This window comes from Drosophila bipectinata, chromosome XR (assembly GCF_030179905.1).
Source record: "Drosophila bipectinata strain 14024-0381.07 chromosome XR, DbipHiC1v2, whole genome shotgun sequence".
In the NCBI taxonomy this organism is placed as follows: domain Eukaryota; kingdom Metazoa; phylum Arthropoda; class Insecta; order Diptera; family Drosophilidae; genus Drosophila; species Drosophila bipectinata.
In genome coordinates this window covers 25,861,787-25,880,994 of record NC_091735.1, presented here as the reverse complement: position 1 = coordinate 25,880,994, position 19,208 = coordinate 25,861,787, and the positions used below count along the sequence as shown (strand labels likewise).

General features: G+C 51.0%; 1 protein-coding gene across 2 annotated transcripts in view; it reads left to right on the top strand.

Annotated features, from left to right (window-relative positions):
* Drak (Death-associated protein kinase related) overlaps positions 1-19,208 on the top strand; it is a 44,695-nt gene that overhangs the window by 22,266 nt on the left and 3,221 nt on the right. For both annotated transcript variants that reach the window (XM_017237488.3, XM_017237489.3), the window contains exons 3-5: positions 18,349-18,561; positions 18,638-18,813; positions 18,876-19,194. In XM_017237488.3, the coding sequence (XP_017092977.2) occupies positions 18,349-18,561; positions 18,638-18,813; positions 18,876-19,194 (708 nt within the window). The remainder of the gene's footprint in view (positions 1-18,348; positions 18,562-18,637; positions 18,814-18,875; positions 19,195-19,208) is intronic.

The following is a 19,208-nucleotide window of genomic DNA, read 5'->3' as shown; positions in this document are numbered from 1 at the left end:
TCTCGAACGCTAAAGCTCAGCTATAGCTATAGCTATAGCTCGATCATTGCCTTTTTCCGTGTTTCGCTGCCAAAACGGGGCAGTTAGTATTTGTTATTGTTTCGGCGGTCGGATTTGGCTGTTGGCGCGGTGGCGCCGCAAAAACAGCGCCTGGCAAAACGCGCTCGCGACAAAAACCGCCAGCTCATGATTTAGTGCGGCTTTAGTTTCCCCCCCAGTTGTTGTTTCCAACGTCAAACTTCAATTAGCTTTTTAACTTATAAACTTAAGCGTTCAATAAATTGCGACCGCCCCCCTCGAACAAAGTAAAGCCGCCCCTTCCCCCCCCACCGCCCCAGCCCCTGCTGTTGGCAAATTAACAACAAATACCAATAACTCACGGCGCTAGAAAAGTCCAACAGGCATCGCGATGCAAACACGTTTACGGCAAGGCGAAGCCAGTGGCGGGGCTGACGCTTTTCAGGGGGCTCTGGCCTCTGTAGAGCGTTTGAGTGAGCTCCCCCCCTCCCGGACTAGGCCCCTGGGAGGGGCTAATCTCAGCACTGATTTATGCATGCAAGCCAGAAATAATAAACTGGGAAGTGGAGTGGGTCTGAGTCAGTGACTGCCCGATACTCGCACAGCCAGCCGGAGAATGCCAGCATAAATAGCCAGTCAGAATGTTATCACTTTGGTATTGAAACCAATGGTATTGATACTATGATACTATGTAGGCTTTGTTTGGGCATCCGAGAATCGGAAGGGATCCGCCAGAGAAGCCCTTTGTCAGGCAGACCCCGAAGAATCCCCAGTTCCAGCCAGAAAAGCCATGGTGGATGTGGGTGGCGTCTTGCAGCAGTGTCCTTGGGGCGCCTCTGACCCAATTGTTGAGCGGAAAAGGATTACTGACTAGGAAGACCTAGTGGCTGTGAAATCCGGATGATTTTCAAGGCCTGCTGAGCAGGTAATTGAAATGAAACTGTCAAAACTGGCCAGTGGCCAGTGGTCAGCCCAATTAGCATAACTTGAATCAGCCCAGCAGCCGCCTTGCAGCCCAACTAAGCCAAAACACTCTGAAGAAGTGACTCACTTAGAAACTCGTTTCGTGAATCACCATCTCACCGCATTTGAATTCCCCAGCCAATTGTTAGTTAATTGTGCCCATTGCAGCAGTGAGTGTTTCGGGGGGCAGGGGAACTCAGGGGCCACTCTCCCCATTAGCCGGGCCAACGAATACGGCCTAAATGCGTGCTCAGAAACGTCTTTCGTGATTCTATTATTCCGTTTACAGGCGGCTGGCTAGGCTTTTTTATACTTTTATTTAGCTCCGGATTGGGGGCGATGCAATGCGGCTCGCCGGTTGTTGTGGCCTTTGTTAATTGCCGCCAACAACAACAACAACAACACACAAATCTCAAAGCATCGAACAACAAAAAAAAATAGCAATAGTATCTAATACAGAAACAACAAGCGATTAAACAAGCAGCCAATATTTATTGTCTTAACAATATATCCATGCAATAATTGCATTCAAGTGGTGCCATTAATTATCTTTTGCCACTCGCCGCCGCCGCCCTCCCCCTCGCCGTCGCGTTCGCCCCCACGTACACTCGGAGAAAAAGCGGAAGCTGGCCCGGATGACCTTAAGTGGTTTGCATCTCCACTGGTCTCCGATCTCCGGTCTCCGGCGATTACACAACCGACACCACCCGCTCAGCGAGATCTGAAGGTTTCGCCGTAAAAAATGGCAACAAGTCGGGAGAATCAATTAAGGTGGCGTTTGCACAAATCTTCAGCAGAAACGGTTTTGAAAACCCGCTGGCTTTTGGCCGCATTTCCTCATTTTCCGTCTGGTCTGGTGGGTGGCCTGCTGCTGGTCTACTGGTTGTTTCGGGACTCCTGCTGAGGCCAAGTCGGCTGAGGACTGAGGACTGAGATGAAATGGAAGCTATGATAGCTAGAACCAACTGAACAGAATTGGCGAGAATTGTTATAGCTCCAAAGTCGTGCCGCTGCCCATATTTATATATAAATTGATTTTGTCGTGGGGCAGTTGCCGCTAGATTCCTCCACCCTGCCCCGCTTTTGCGCAATGCTTTGTCGCTTTTTACTTGAAACTAAAATTGAAACTAAAACTAATGAAAACAAAAACAGAGCTCCTTTGAACTTTTGCCGCCGCCATAACGAGCGGACATTTATTGTCGTTGTTGCAGCTCGTTTGGCGGCTGTCGTTGCTGCTGCTAAAATGCAAATTAAAAGTCTATGCAGCACCAACAGCACCAGCAGCTGAACAAAATTCAGTACAAGCAGCAGCCAGAAGAACGACAGCCAGATAATAACAAGACGGCAGCACCCACCAGAAGGGAGAAGAAACACACAGCAAGAGGCTCCAGAATGATAGGCCCCTGACTTCTTGCCGTCTTATCACTCGACCCCCAGCCCTGCCCCCAGCCCTGCCCCATAATATTCAATAATTCTAGGGCCCAAGTCTAGGGGAGAAATAGTTCGAATCTCAAATACTCTTTCTGAAATAATTAATTATAGAATCGAATCTGTAGTGATGACAGAACTTCATGACTTCTTATTATAAAAAAATAAATAAAATAATATTCCTATAAAGCACTTTGCTATCTCTCCTCTTCTTTCTCAAGTCGTTGATTCGAGTTTTCCATTTCCCCCGCCCGTCTTCTTTTGTCTTCGACTTCGATAACAATTCCCAGACCGGCGTTCGTTTGTTTTGTTATCGTCACGCCTCTGACCCGCGATACTGCCGCCCTCCGCGGCCTCCGCCCCGTGCGTTCTGCGTGCGATATGGAAAATATTAAGAGTCGGCTCGGGAACGACTCGAGACTTGCTGCATTTTAATTTATTTCGTTGTGCCATTTTACGCAAATTGAGGACAGCCGACACGACAATGCGGGCTGTTGCTGTTGCTGCCGCATGTTGTTCTTGTTGCTTTTGTTGCTTTCGGGTGTTGCTAGTTGGTTGATAAGAAATTGTCATTTTCCCTGATTACAGTACAAGTACAAACGGGGGAGGGGCAGGCCCCGGAGTGGCTGGGCCTTGGGAGGAAAAGTGCGTGAGTGCTTTCAGTAACTATGTAGATCGTAGATCCCCCCCTCACCATACAATCCACTTAATTTGTGTTCTCTTCTCTCTTTCCAGGTAAGCCCAGTGGGAGTATCCACCGAAGAAGCATATACCATGAGTGAGTCCAGAGTCTCGACCAACTAGCTGGGGCTCCCTCCCTCCCCTTGTTGGGAGCTGGCTGCTTCCGCCTAATGAGCTGCCAACTCCCCTTCCTCCGCAGTACATATTTTGGCCATTTTTTATTGCCCTTTTCGAGTTAAGCGGGAAAGTGGCAAGTGAGTTATCGGCTAATTGCAGTGTTGACAGCTCACTGCGGGAAAAGTGCAGCCTGCGCACCTGCCACACCATACTTGCTGGGGAATAAACCTCAGATATTAGTGCTGCCACACCCCTTTTAGCCCCAGCCACCGCCTCCCTGCCTCCCACTCCCACTCCCTAAATTGTGTTAATTGAAATTCGTCTGTTGTTTTCGTTTTCGGCTGTTTGTTGCCATTTGCCAATTTGCCTGACATTTGCGGTCACGTTTCGGTGTCTAAGGCAACGCCACGCCTCTTGAGGTGCATGCCGCCCACGGCAACCGGCCCATGCCCCATGCCCCGTGCCACCCCCCGAAATGTGCCACTTCGCACGGGTTGCGCAAAATGTTTATCACATTTGGCCAGCATTTGGTGGCTAAACTCGAAAAAAGAACGGGTGCTTTGGGCTGGAGAGAAGGTGAAGTGGAGCTGGGCATCTGGTCTCTGGTCTCTGAGTATCTGCCAGATAAAGATACTGCTTCAGATCCAAACAAAAAGTGGTGAATCGCTCGCAAGACTCTCCGAATTTGTTTGCGGTGTAAGCGCTTTGTGGGTCAGCTCATTGAAAAGCTGACTGCCAATTGCAGCTAACCAATTAGCGATGGCTGACTGTTGGCTCATTTTGGTGGACAAACTGCTTTTCACTTACCCGCAATTTTCGAGCGACGTCGCTCGAGTAAGCCCCGAAAAGAGCCAGCCACCAACTATACCTTTTTGTCCGCGGCAGGGGCTATGTTCTTGGCCCAGATCGTTTTTCTGCGACTGCTGCACCAGCAACTCTCTCTCTTTCTTTCTTTCTGCGCTCCATCTCTCCGCGTCTTCACCTCGTTTATTATAAAATAATTGACAAGCCCCACAAAGCGAAGACGACCGAGTAGAAGCCAAGATCCGTCAACCAGAGCTGCAGGAAAAAAATTAAATAACATTGCGAGAAATGAAAAGCGTGAAAAATTCGCACACGGGCGGGTAGGGGAAAGGGGGACGGAGAACGGAGAGAGTACCTGCATTATGTAGAAGCCGTCTGAGCTCGAAAAAGAAAGTAGCTGCGAGAAACCGAGAAGACGGAGTCTTCTGAAACCAGAAGCAGGCAAAGAAATGGCTTCCAAGAGAGAATCATCCTAATGAGTGCGGGGTTTGAGGTGGCAGGCCCTTCATCGAATCCTCCCGCCGCCAATATTGCCCAACATGACAGTCATGTCCCACCCGAATGCGAAGCGGTAGCCAGTAGCCAGTCGACAGTCCGCTTGGCCAACTTTCAAGGCAACAGAAATTGCATAAAACGGCGCAGAGGGAAGCGAATGCGAATATGAGTACGCGCAATGGTCGGTGGGGCTTTTGTCTATGAGTTATCTAATGGCGGACTTGCCACAGCCGGGCCGGGCCAGTGGCGAGACCGCAAAGCAAGACGCACAATGGGGCGGGGAAATTGCAGCCGGAGCGTAGAAAACATTTCATGGTTCAATGCCAGCGAAAGAGACAACAGACGCGAAATACATGCCACAAATATATTAAGTGGAAGTGGCCCAAAAGGAACCGTTCCGTGTTGGCTTTGAAGAGGGCTTTCGGCGGCGACAAAAAAGACTGGCTTGGAAGACGGTCTTCGTCCCCAAGCCGGCGATTAGTCTTAAACGCTCGACCAACCCGGCCCGTCTCAACGGCAGGGGCTCTCGGGGAGAAATTGTTTTGTCGCCAAGCTGCGGTAATTATTATGTCAGTCGGTTGGCGGCGCTCGGGAGGCTCTTACACTGGGAGAAGAGGCCGTGCAAACATTAGAAGACAGAATAGTTATCTAACACCAGAAAGCTGAAAGCCGCGTAGCTCTCGCGCCTTTTCTCAGAGTGCATAGAGCGGCAGGTGGGGCTGGGTGGGGTGGCAGGCGAGGGGGCCAGTGACAGCTTAGAACCCGGTGGACGCCTGCGGCATTTCCAATTAGCCAAACAGCGGTTTGCGGGCAGGAGAGCGAAAAACAAACAACAAAAGTGAATTTAATTGATTTGCATATTTGTTTACGGAGATTACGGATCCAGGGAGGGGGGAGCAGGGGCTCGGGTGGGGGGCATAGGTGTAGGACAGCCGGCACACTATCGAGCCACACACACCCCACCTATAAACCCATAATCTATATAATCTGCACGGTACAAGCTCGCCTTCTACGACCCCTTCTGCTGGTATACCCCAGCCCCAGCCCCAGCAGCTGGCGTTTAAAACCGCCGCCAAAACGCGTTGGCGTTTGCGCTCATAATTGCCGCTGCTGCTGGCGCCAGATTTTCTTCCTCTGCTTCGGAGCGTGTGTGCACACACGTCGGTGATCGGTGATCGGTGATCGTAGATCGGTGGGGTGTAATTTCATGAGGCAATTGCCGAATTGTGGCCCAGAATGGCCGAAAGGTGCAGCTAGCCAGTGGCTTGGATTCGACTTGGTTGCCCAAGAGGAAGCTGACCTTTGCTTATGGCCAGTAGATCAAATGACGGGCAATTACGGCCGTCCGAATCTGTTGGCCCTTCAAGGCCGCTGGCCGAGTGGTTGGCAAATTATTGCCACCAAAGCTGCGATAAACCAGCGACCGAGCTGAAGCTGAGCCACTGGGAAGAGAAAAAAATGGGAAAACTATAACAATTTCCCCTCATAAATTATGCAACATTATTTCCTACGAAAAGGGAAGCGTCTGAGAGCTTAGGGTTTCTGCTTTGCATCCATGGGATGGAGACGGATTGCTGTTGTGATGAAGTGATGGAGTGGGGTGGGGGAGCTGGGGGAGAAGGCAAAAATGCGGACACTGCTGCGAAAGTCGCGCCAAAACCGCAAAGAAGACAATTGCACACACACGAAGACGGCACTCGGCAAAAAGTGTTGATGTTAGCCAACTCCGTTTTCGGGCCGCCACATTCCATTGTCTGTTTTGTAGTGCGCTTTGTTTTCACCCATCCCATCACCATAGCAGCGAGCCCACCTTTCTAGCCCCCTGGGCTTTGTTTCTGCCACATTTTCTGCACATTTTCCCCAAACATGTAATAGGGTAATTATGAGTTTCGAAACAGGCTGAGGCTCAGGCTCAGGACGAGCGGAGGCCCAGGTTCTGAGTACTCGAAGTGGGGAGGGCTTTCGAATCTCCCTGGCATTTGATGTGTTTATCGATCGGATAGGGGAGGAGGAGCGGGACTCGGGCTGGAATTTAATTGAAAAACTGAGAGGAACTGGAGGAGGAAAGTGTGGCGGCAAGCTAAGAATAAATAAACAATTGTGGGTTCCGTATTTCCCTCTTTTAGCTTAATTTGTGCACACGAATGAATGACTGAATGAATGAATGAATGAACGAGTGAGTGAGTGAGCTGGCTACTGAGTGAGTGAATGGGCGATCGCACGCATGAATGAGTGAATGAAACCGAAAGCAGGGCGGCTGAGACAGCACCATCGAGGGTGTGGGAGATCAATGAATGAAAAGTGCCCTCGTCAGTGTTCTGGGCCCGTAATTGAAGTTGAATTTGTTGATTCTGAACCGCACTACGTGGTAGGGGAAGAAAGACCGCAATTACTACTCGATACTATACTCGCACACATGCCTCACTCGATATAGGCGACTTCCCCACCCTCTGTTTACTATTTCGCATCGCCATTCAGGCCCTTCGGTAACCGATATCCGATCCCAAGTCGGGCATCAATGGAAAGTGAAATTAATCGGGAGAAATGCAACTACTAGTGAGTCACCCCCAAGCTAGTTTCCCCCCAAAAACGTACATAGCTGCGACAGAAGCCACGCCTGACGCATTCAAATTTTAAATGCCTCGACTTCCTACCCCCCTACCCTCCCTCTAAGACCGTCCCTTGCAAGCGGAACTGGGGAACCCCCGCCCCTCGGAAGCAAAATCATTCACATGCTTCTACAAAAATCTTTACGCATGATTTTGCCTTGTTTTGTCCGCTTCGGTAGCTCCGGGCTGGCTCCCCACGAGCTCCCAAAGGGGAACCAACGTCCGAATTGTATAAATAGTATAAAAGAATCATAAAAATGCACCGCTGCATGTCCGCTGTCCGCTTGTCCGTCCCCTGTCTGCGTGTCCGCCGCCCCCTCTTTATCGGCTACACCCAGAGAAATGTAGGAGAATTTCTAAAAATACGCTATGGGAACTATGTGGCATAAATTTAGGTGCTCGTTCTCAGTGCACTCTTGGGCTCCGGCGCTCTTCCGCTGCAGTTGGCGGGGAGATCGTGCCGCGATCGCCACGGGCGGGGCAGCCAGGGGGCCTACGTGCTGTGCATTAATGCAACCCCAGGGTTCTGCCCTTGCCGCAGCATAACTGAGTCCAATGCCAGCTCAGAAGGGAAGAGCATCCCATCGGAAGGGAGAGGAAGAGCCCTCCTCGAGATAGTCAGCACTGAACCCAAAGCTGCCTGATGACCCCCTTTTCGGCGAGCTCCTCTGCCAGTTTTCCTCCGTATCCCCCCGTTTTCCATTTTTCCCATTTTCCCCAAAACCGCTCTGAGAGGAAGCCAAACCACCCACCGGAGGAGAGGAAAGTTGTGAAACCGAAATGAAACTCACTTTTACTTGGCCATCGCTCCCTCTCTTTCTCTTTCTCTATCTGTCGCGCCCCTCCTTCTCCTCGTCCTCGTCTCCGCGCCTCTGGGGCAGCCGGTTCTTCTTCCCTCCTGCTCGCAAACCTGTAAAGTAAAAGCTGCAACTGCAACTGCAACGCCGAAGCGTCAGCGTCACATGTTTGACCCATTTTTTGGCCAAAAAAAAAAAAAAAAGCTAAAAGCAAAATTCAGCAAAAATATTTGCGCTGGGACTCGCTCGGTGGGTCTACGCTGCCCCGAAAATCATTATGAGCATGGGGCTACTTTTAGTTTCCATTTTTTCCGCTTACTTCCTTTTCGACCGCCTCGCCTCACCTCGCCCTGCCCTGCCTCACCTCGTAAAATTAAAAATATTCTCACACACGCGAAACTGCTAAAGAGTTATAAAAATAATTAATTGCCAATTAATTGTTTATTTTACACACGCAGGGTGTGGCGACACGACTTAAAAATAAAACTAAATACAATAAAAGTCCATAAAAGTCAGAAATCAGAGATCAGAAATAGCGCCATCTGCATCGAATAGATTCGAGATTAGTGCTCTTCTGGATCGACATGAACCATAAACTCCCTTTGGAGCTCATACCACGTAGGGGTTCTCTGCATATCTGCCGAAGAATTTTCTTTATCGGGCCATAGAATTCCGTATCCATAATCTGGAAATTATTCTCCAAGCGCTCGTCTAATTCTCCACTCGCATCGATAAGAGGCCCTCCAAGCACGAGTGGTTCCAATGAGAGCTCTTCTGATTTCTGACTTTGGGGGGCAGTGTCCCCCGCAGTTTCCCTCACAGTTTCCCCCACCGGGGGAACATTTTCCGGCTCACATGCCCAACTTTTTCTTTCACTTGGCAGAAAGCAGAAGAGTGGCTTGCGTGTCTGCACTTCGATTCGATTATTTCTGCCAGCGATTCCCCAATCAAGTCTCACCAGAGAGTGGCAGCTCTTTATTCCATTTCCATTTTTCCATTTTCCGTTTTAATTTGCGACTCCACCTTGGCGGCCAGTGGGCCAAGTTTGCGAGGGGCAATCATAATGCTATTTATATATTATTTATAGAAAACGATAGTGCTGGCTGTTGCTCTGACTCTGGCTCTGGCCAGGAGCGGTGAAGTCACTCTTTAAATGCCAAACTCTCCGCTGTAATGAATATATTTAACCTGTGAGGCGGCTTTGGATTATCAATAATAATGATTCAAGATTGCGGTGAGCGATCATCAATCACATTTTATTGGGCGTTTAATGAGAACTGGCTGGCTGAGGTGCTCAGAAGGCACTTCTGGTTTTTTGCGGTGCATCGCGGAATCTCACAGAAGCTTCTTAAGGAAATTCTTCAGCTATTTCCCGCTTTCTACGTACTCCGTCAATGGTTTAATCTTCTTTATAATTCTACCCTGGATTTGGCTTCAGATTGAAGACTCCGAGTCACGCTAATGGGGGGACTGGGCCTGGGCCTGGGCCTGAGACTGGGACTGAGCATTAAACAAATGTGAGCCGGAGATACGTGAGAACCCTTGGGGAATCGCGGGGAACCAGTTCAGAACGAGCAGCGGAGCAACTCCCTTGCATGCCAAGAATTTGGAGACTTTAATTCACTCTATAAAATCAGGCTTTTGTATTTCATTTATGCCACTGCACACTCTCCCCCCGGGACTCCCCGGACCACAAGCGTTTCCATGAAATTTCCCACAATTTGGCTCCAGTCTGCAGTCAGCAGTCAGCAGTCTGAAGTCTGAAGTCTGCAAACTGGAAACAAGTTTCCATCAAATCGCTGGCCTCGCCGGCTGATGGAAAAACTTTCAATGGCTGATGCTGCCAGTTGGAGCCCCTCTCGGCTCCTGCCCCCCGCGCTTTTCTACTCCCCCATCGATCCACCTAAGCCCCCGCCCCTGACAGAAAATGCATTCGCATTCATGTGTGAAAACATTTCCACTTTTTCCCAGAGAAATGCTGTGGCATGGGGAAAAATAAGAGCTCTTGAAGAAGCAGAGGAGAATAGTGCAAGGGGCGAGGGGTGGACGGCGGCGGAGCGGGGGAAATTAGCATAATTGACTGGCATTCTGTTAGGAGCGAGTCTGGGACGAATAAAGACGGATCCGGTCTCCAGGTTGGTCTTGGAGAGGCTTCAGATCCTTTTGGGATCAGCTAGAGGGATTCCTGTGGCAGTGCGCCCGCCCCCCTCCCTCTGGGTGTGATTTAATGGACTCGTAGACCTGTGACTCATTCGCTGCTGCATGACGCGGTCTCCCAAGTCGAAGAATCCGGGGGAAGACGCTTCTTCCACAAAGCCTGAAGAAAGAAGAGGACGGAGAAAGAGCAGCAGCAGCAGTCGCAGCCGAAGGTAGAGCGTTCTTGGTCCATGAATCATCCTTCAAATGGGATCAGGTCGAGTGGGAGAAGGGGGACGGCCTTGGGGTGCTTTGGTTCGACGATCAACCGTTAATCGGGGAAATGGATGGCAAATTACGTAACTCTTTTAGGCCCTGTGAGGCCTGCAAGATGTGTTTTGAGGGAAACAAGAAGCTGGCTAGAAGTGTGCGTGGTTATGGCCACGTTATTGCATCAAAGTCAAAACCAAGGCACTCTGGCGTGCTGCCCCTTGCTCCCTGCTGCCTGCCCCTGGCAACCTCCTGCCCCGTGCCCCTCCCCCCTGCTTCACAGTGTCGTGTAATTCAACGCTTTGAACTTTAACGCTTCGCTGGGTTTCACGCATGCAGAATTCAAACGCTCTTGTTGTTGTAGGAGTTTTGTTGTCGTCCCAATTCTGTCAATCAACTGCAGTCTTTTTTCGTGTGTTGTGTGTGTGCTGTGTGTGTTGCTTTGCCGAGCTCTCGTATTTTTGTGGGTGCCAAAGCGTTTTGTTTGGATAATGTTAACCACAAAAGGCCAAAGTCAAAGTATTAATGACAGCAGGCTGGCCAGTAGAGGGGGCGGGGGGTGGAAATAACAGCCAAAAGGCAAAGGGAAAGGCCCAGAGCCCAGAGCCAGAGCCAGAAAGCCTGAAAATGCGTCGAAACTGCAGTTGAGGAGGTCAAGGGCCAAGCCGGAGTGTTGACTTAACCGACTTATTTTTATTAACCCCCCATACCCCCATACCGCCATACCGCCATACCCTTAAAACCGAAATCCAAACAAAAAACATGTTGAAGCGGTAAAGAGCCGTGTATGAAAATGAATCACGCCGCCGAAAGAAACTGTTGCTTGGCTTGGTTCTGAAACTTGAGCAAGACTCTTCCGAGAAACCCTGGTCTCGGGTCAGCCAACTGGTTTGGAACAACAGTCCGGAGTCCGGACCAACCTGACAACTAGCTAGTCGGGCCGTTAGTCCAAATTGCTTGCATGACATATCGCTCCACATATGTATACTACTCCCGGTTTCGCTGCCTCGCCCGCCCTTCATTGAGGCTCGACTCCGATTTTATGTAACCTCTTAAGCAGCTTAAAGAAACAACAGAGTCGAGAGCTCAGCCTTCGACGGCAGCTGGCCGGAGCGGAGAAGGAGCGGGGCGGGGATTGCAAGAGGCATGTGTCCCATGCCGCATATGTGGAGCGGCGGGGAGGCAACAATTAAACACGAAAATCATAATTTGTGGCTGCTGCCAGTTGGGTTTCCCAAGAAACTCCCATCTCGCGCTGGGCCCCGCATGCAAAAGTCGCCTCCCGCCAGTCCGGGGGAGATGCCTCACCTCCTGCCAGCCACCAGCCGCCAGCCGCATACACATCCGCCTTATCGGAACGGCAACAATAACAATCGGGACACGAGGCATAAGCGAGCCCAACCGAAAGGAAAATAAATAATTTTGGCAAGGCAGAGGGAGTGGAGGAGTAGGCATCACTCCTGACTCTGCGTCGTAGCTCTACCAGAAACACCCGGGAAACATCAAGTCCCACTACAGCCCAAGGTCGAAGCTTCGAAATCGGAACTCAACTGGAGTAAGCCCCACCAGAGAGAGAAGAATACAAATTCTTGGTGAAACACAATACCCCCAGCAAGGGTATGTGTACGAACTGCTCCAGCGGCCTTGATTTCGCCGATGACACGTACAGTACGTCGCATGAGTGTATGTGCTCTGCATAAACACAGTCTGTGCAGTTAACTGCGTGTTTCGAGCTCTTCGCGCTATCTCCTCCGCAGAGACTCGGACTCGCGTTTTACGTGTCTAACAATAAGACCTCTCCGGCCAGAAGATAAAGCAGCAGATAGAGCTTTGCGGTCCTACGAAGGCATCTGTTCCACTGGCTTGTTATTGATCCTAATACCCGCCCCAGCCCTCCTGGCCAGTCGCCAGACACGTCAACATGTCTGGAGATCGGCGATCCAGCAATCCGGCTCCAAAGAACTCGAGGAATGCCAGCCAGCTCTTATCAATGGCCAGCCAATCACAGTCGATGCAGAAACTAAAATAAATAAAGCGCCGCAACTGGCAGCTCAAGGATAACAACAGCCCCAGCCACACGAGCTGCAGGCCAAAAGCCAACTCGAGTCAATTGGGGCATAGGCCTGGGAGCGGTGGCGGGGTAGCTGCAGCTGCAGCAGCCAGTTGAACTAATTTATCATAATCAGAGCCGCTTGAAAGTGTTGCGAAAGGAAATCGCACTCGGCGGGTGGAGAATTGGGCCTGCCTAGTCCCCAAATCCTCGAAAACCAACTAGCTAACGAGCCTGACACATTTCCAGGCGCTCGTGAGTGGGCGGGTGGCGGGTGTCAATGGCCTTGCCCCGCCACCCACTTGACTGACTGACTGACAGAAGGCATAGGGCTGGTGATGGAAGCGGAAATGAATGCGGATGTGCCGGAGAAAGGATCCTGTGCCGGGACAGTGGGTGTCGACGGTGCGGACCCGGGCACAAAGGGCTTCTCTGCTGGCTCGAATTAATAATTATTTGGATGCGTACTTGGCTGTGGGCCCACTGTGGCCCCACCTACGAGGCAGCTTTTGTGCGAATCTGCATATGAATGCGAGTCTTTCACGGGAGTTTGTGCCTGTAAGCCGCTCGTAATAATGTCAAGTGCTCGGCGTGAAGGCAGAGCCTCTTCGCCCGGCGGAGATAAACAAACGTCGCAAAAACAAACACGAACGCATGCAGAAAAAAAACAAACGCCACCGCCAGGACCCACCGCTCCTCCGAGCTCCAGGCCTCCAGGCCATTGTGAACCTGTCCGAGTTGACGGAACCTCGCAGGGTGCTTGACACCGCCTAATTGAAACGGAAATGAAATGAAGCGATGCCGTCCCATTAATCCCAGCTCTGAGAATCGGCAAAGATGCAAATCACGCGGGGAGTGGTGAGTGGGGAGGGTCTTCGAGGAGTCAGAGACAAGTCCTTGCCCGGACTCGATTAAATGAATTAAAAGCTGGCGAGCGGAGCACACTCCCCCCACACCTTTTCTCGGCGATGTTAAGCGTTAAGCTCTGACCAAATTTGTTCACAATTAAAAACAAAGCGCGCGCGACGCCCACGCGGCTTGAGCGCGTTTGCGTTTGCGTTTGCGTTTTTTGCCGCTCGCCGTCACTCGATGTTTTAAGCCGACCAAAAATGGACAGCGAGCGTCGAAAAAGTCGCCAGCTCTGGCTCGGCTCTAAGACGCATTAACAATTGGCACATTTAACGGAAATTATTGATGTCAATTTGCAAATTGGAAAGTGCTCTCGACGAAAAGCAGTCGGCAGTCAGCAGCCATACAGTCCGAGCCCGGAATATCATAATCACCGGACAATGGAAGCGTATTCGAATCCACTGAAGTGGGCTTCGAAATCAAATTTCTGATTTCTGATTTATTCAGACTCATTCAGAGTTGGCCGATAGGAATGAGTTATGAACAAAAGCCATGAATGAAAAGACACTTTGCCGTCTATGGTTCTCTTCGAGATCGCGATACATGAATGAATCATGGGCGAGAAACAGTTCCCGATGTGGGATGGATGGCAGCACTATATGTGATGTCTACCAGTGGCAGTACCGTTGGGGGTCCTCCGGAGGGATTCTTTCGCAGAGCATGGTCTATGACCCCTTGGAGAGTGCCCTTTTTAATTCGTACCCCAGGGCCAGGTCCTCCATAGACCATTGCCCTGCTCTAGCAGTCGAGAACTGATGGCCTGGAGCACTCCTCCTTGCAGGGAGGAGTCGCCGTGCCCTGTTTCAGCAACAAAACTACACCAAGTTTTTGCCAGTGTACGAGTGTCTCTTGTCTTGTTAGTCACCTTTCAAACACTTGGTCACAAAAAAGGCCAGAAACTCAAATAAAAGAAACTATTAGTTAGCCTGACGCAAATGTGGACGAAAATGGAAACATTCGCGGGGTGGGGGCTGCCAATGGAGAGGGAGATGGGGAATGCAGATCGAGGATGCGGCTGGGGCTGGGGCTGGGGCTGATGTGACGTGATGTGATGGGCTGTGATGACTCCATTTTGTACTCCACTTCCCTGCACTCTACTCCCGGTTCATTGCACTCGCCTCCTCTCTGTCTGCACTCGTCTACGCTCTCCCTCTTTCGCCGCAACGTGCTAAAAGCATCCATCCAGCCCCAGCCCTAGCCCCAACAACACTTGGAGGCAACTTGGATGCACTTTGGGCCCAGACCATCAAAGGCAGCAGCGAGCAGAAAACGTCGAAGATGCAAGCAGAGGAAGTGGAAATTCTTGGGGCCGTTTTCGAAAAATGCAACTTGCGAAATATTATTGTAGTGCCTCGACGAGGGGCGGGAAAGGCGGAAGGTGGTACGGAAGGGGGGAGGAAAGCTTACCTGAACTGTTTTGGCCCCTGTGCGTTCTAAGTGAGTTCGCGCCAGACTACCTGGGATCCATCACTGAAACAGGGAGCTATGGAAGGGGAGAGCCCGAAAGCAAAGCACTTGAAAACAAAACCTTCAGACTCATTAGACGCATTTGGCCGCTTTTGGCTAACCGGCTAACCTTTTGGCCAGAACAAACAGCACCCGCATGGCAATTTAGCAATTTACACCTCGTTAGAATTATAGAATTCGACTGGCGACTGGCAAAGCGCGACTGGCAATTGCAAATTAGCTCATAAATGCGGGTGACATTGTTCGACATCCCATTAGAGTCGGAATGGGAATCGGATTCGGAATCGGAATCAGCATTCGAATTAGCCCGGTCAGTGCGGGGGAGTATACACATGCTTCAGGTTATTGTTCAGCTCCCAATGCGATTTGCATTCGACCTTTGTTTCACAATTCTGTTCAGAGATTGAGATGCCTTTGGCTTCGCCCCAGTTGTGGGTAGTCCGAAATGGTGTTCTGATTTGCGTAATCACATAAACTAGCCAGAAAACTAAACCAACACGCTCCATTGGGGAATGCGTAAACAAGCAGCCAAGAAACTAGCTGCAGGAAACTGGGAAACCAGACCACCAGCAACCTGGTCTGGGAAAGCGAAAAGCATAATGCGGGCCGCTCCCCACTCCCTCTATGGCTGGTGGCTGGTGGATCCAATTGGGCAAGTAAACAGAAAGCCAGCAGACGGGCCAGGTCGCAGAGCACTCTTGAGTCTGAAGCGTAGTATTTGCACATCTCCGAGTGATTTGTTTGGCTGGCAGGACCTGCATATGGAAGGGAGGGGAAGAGCATCGCAGAAAGCATCGATCTCTTCAGACTGGGCTCTTCTGCCAGTGGATTTCAAACACAAATCACATCTTGTTTACAATCGCGGCGGATCTCTCGTCGCCTGCGAAATCTCCAAATCCAAAACAAACTTTTCGGTTAATGTTGTTGCCTTTTCCAATCTCCTCCCAGTGGTGCGGCAATGACTGGAAAAGGGCAATGTAAATACTGCGCAGCTTCGGAGCTTCGGCTGGGAGTAAGCCCCTCGAAGCCCGGGCCCAGAGAAGTCTATTATCTTGACACGTGCACGCGCCGCGTTTTGTGCGCGTTTTAAAACGCCACCTTATTTGGCTCTTTGTTTCAGAGTTTCGAGAGTTCTCAGTGTCTCCAGTCTGTCGTCTTTGGTGGATCATGAGCTGCCTCGTGTGCGTCAGCGATTAGTGGGTAATAGGCTGGGAGTGGGGCTCCTGGGGGTCTGGGGCCTGGAGGAGGGGCGTCTAATACGCCATGTATGTAGATGCGATCGATTGACGATCATTTGATGCGATCAGGCCAAAAAGCAGCAGAAAAAGCGGCCAAAGCTGACCAATTTTAGAAGCTTCGCCAAATCCACTTGAAATCCAACAAAATTCACACTCGCTTTTGGCCAACTCTCCATAAAGCGTTAATTATTTAACATTCTAAAAGCCGAAAAGCGGCAAATGAATTCAAATTGAAGCCAAGTCAAAGTCTGCTTCGGCTGGCTGGTTTTTTCCAGTGCAATTTCGGGTCTTGTCGAGTGGTTTCAGCCAACCGAAAGGGCAGGAGTGCTGCGTGGGCCAGTAGCTCTCCGATTCTCCGACGCCGATCAACCATGAACTCGGCTATGGCTTTTCGATGCCCCACACCCCTCCCTCCCCATCCGATGTGGCGGCTCATCGTGCCGAGTGACCTTTTAGAGTTCATTTAACCGCCCAGAGCTTGACACTTAACGGCCCAAGAATTCCACGCCCACGCAGCTGCCGTCCCTTCACCCCTCCGCCCCTTTTTGGGGCGAGTTGTCATCTTGGAACTGTAAACCAAACACAATCCATCCCAGCTCCGATCCACCATCCACCATCCAGCAGTCATGACTGTCTTGGCTCTTGCTGTCTTACGTAACGGTCAGCCAGGTAGGAGCGCAAAAAACGAGTAAAAAACAGAAACAGAAGCAGAAACAGAAGAGCAGATGGAATTCCAAAATGATAAAATAATACAAAAGGAGGGGGAAAGAGGGCAATAACATTATTACGATCTGAAAAGACCTTGCCCAATTAGGCAGTGTGGTTGTAGTTGCTGTTGTGGTTCGTGATCAGCGATCGAAGACCGTGGATCGGAGAGGGGATAGCGGAGATCGGGGGAGGAGTGCAAAAATCGTAATTTCATTTAAATTTATGGCAACACAAAAGGGTCAGAGGCAGAACGACAGCTCCAATACCCTGGAATCTAGTGGGTTGCGAGGCTAATTGAGTCAATCAGTACATGGATTCAGTGGTGACACCAGACTCCCTCCTGCATCTGGCCATTTAGACCAGGCTCTAAACCATTCTATTCGATGGCGGAGTAACTTTGTATTATGTACGATGCGACACCGCCACATTTCTGATGTCGTGGAAGTGGCTGGTTAACTTGGCCCAAATGCTAAGCACGGTAGCCTCCTCCAGCCACGGCTGTCTACACAGCGAGAAACCAGGAACCAGCAACCGAACCACACACCTCAGACCAAACCAATGTCACTGAGGGGGAGGGGTGGACACAGAGAAAGACAGGAGCAGCCTAGTCCAAGTCAAAGCTTGTCGTTGGCCTCCATCCGCTGTCAATGTCAGAGAGGGAGGAGGGGAGAGGAGGGTTTCCCCAGACGAGTTGCGGGAAGAGGTTGTGGGGGACAATTAGAGAACCAGTCCATTGAAGTCGCGACAGTCGAGCGGAGCTCATTATTGATGGGCAGCCCCCTTCTGGAGTCGGGTTCATTAGCTAAACGACGATCATTGTCCCCAATGGAGAATAAAAGTCCCATCCAGTCTGGCATCTAATCGGATCGATATAGTCTGATTTTAGGAAGAAAGCTATGGCCATGATGGCCAATCGCTTATCGATATTATCGATAATATCGTCAGCGATGTAGTCCCGATCGTATTCAGGGCTAGAGTATCTAAAGGTTGATTCTCAGCACTGGATAGAAGTCCCTTTTAGCCATTCTGATGGCGTCCAAGTGATCGGAATTGCGTGATCGGGGTCTTCATGGAGGAGAACGAGCCGGTAGGGAAGGCAAAGAAGGCGGGTTCCGGAATGGATGGGAGCAGTGGAGGAGCAGCTGGGCAACTATTTTGTATGCCAGCTCTGTCCCCGCTGCTGCTTCTTTTCTCAACCGCTTCTGGCCACCACTCTTGGCTCTCGGCTGTCGGCTGTCGGCTCCTGTACTTTTCGTTGGCAGTAGTGATACCGTGTTTCGGTTGTTGGCTTGTTGCCGGAAGCGCAATTGCTTCATTATGGCACGTACTTTGTCAAAAGGCGTTGAGTTGAGTCACATTTTATTCCATTTGGTGCACTCGAAGAAACTCGAGTGTTGGTTGCAGGAATTTCTGTTTTTGGGACAGCATGAGCATGAGCTGATGGAAAATAGTTGCCAAGATCTGATTTGAATGGGTGTTTAGAGTGTGGTGTTCAGTTCTTCACGTGTGTCTCGGCCAAGAGTGGAACAGCTTTGGAACTCAACTCATTGCTGATACGCACTGTGTGGGCCGTGTGGCTCCACGCCGTCCACATTCCCATCCGCCCTGTCCACATCCAGTCATTCACTAACACAACTTTCCCCCCTTCTCGCTTCCAGGGGCAAATTCGCCGCCGTGCGACGCGCCATTCACAAGAACACGGGCTCCCACTTCGCGGCGAAGTTCCTGAAGCGCCGACGCCGGGCGCAGAGTAGCGACAAGGAGATCAAACACGAGATCGCGGTTCTAATGCTCTGCGCAGGAGAGCACAACATCGTCAACCTCAACGCGGTCCACGAGACGCGCTCGGACACAGCACTGCTCCTGGAGCTGTAAGTCTTTCTTCCGAATCCCGTAACCGGGCTCATTCCATTATTCTCACGACTAATCACGAATTTTCACCTTCAGGGCCACTGGTGGCGAGCTGCAGACGATCCTGGACAACGAGGAGTGCCTGACCGAAGGACAGGCCCGCCACTGCATGCGCGAGGTGCTTAAGGCGCTTAAGTTCCTACACGACCGCTCCATCGCCCACCTGGACCTCAAGCCGCAGAACATCCTGCTCGCCGGCGAGCGCATAGAAGGTAAGATTCAGTGGATTACCAGGTGCAGCAGACTTATCCCTAATTTTCTGTTATTTCGGCAGATGGCCTCAAACTGTGCGACTTTGGGATCTCGCGGGTCGTGTGCGAGGGAATAAATGTGCGGGAAATGGCCGGAACCCCCGACTACGTGGCTCCCGAGGTGCTCCAGTACGAACCCCTCTCCCTTCTGACAGACATCTGGTCGGTGGGAGTGCTCACCTACGTCCTGCTCTCCGGCTTCTCGCCCTTCGGCGGCGACACCAAGCAGGAGACCTTCCTCAACATCTCGCAGTGCGCCCTCACGTTTCCGAACAACCTCTTCGGCGGTGTCTCCCCGGTGGCCATCGACTTTATCCGTCGCGCATTGCGAATTAAGCCAAAGTGAGAATCTTATC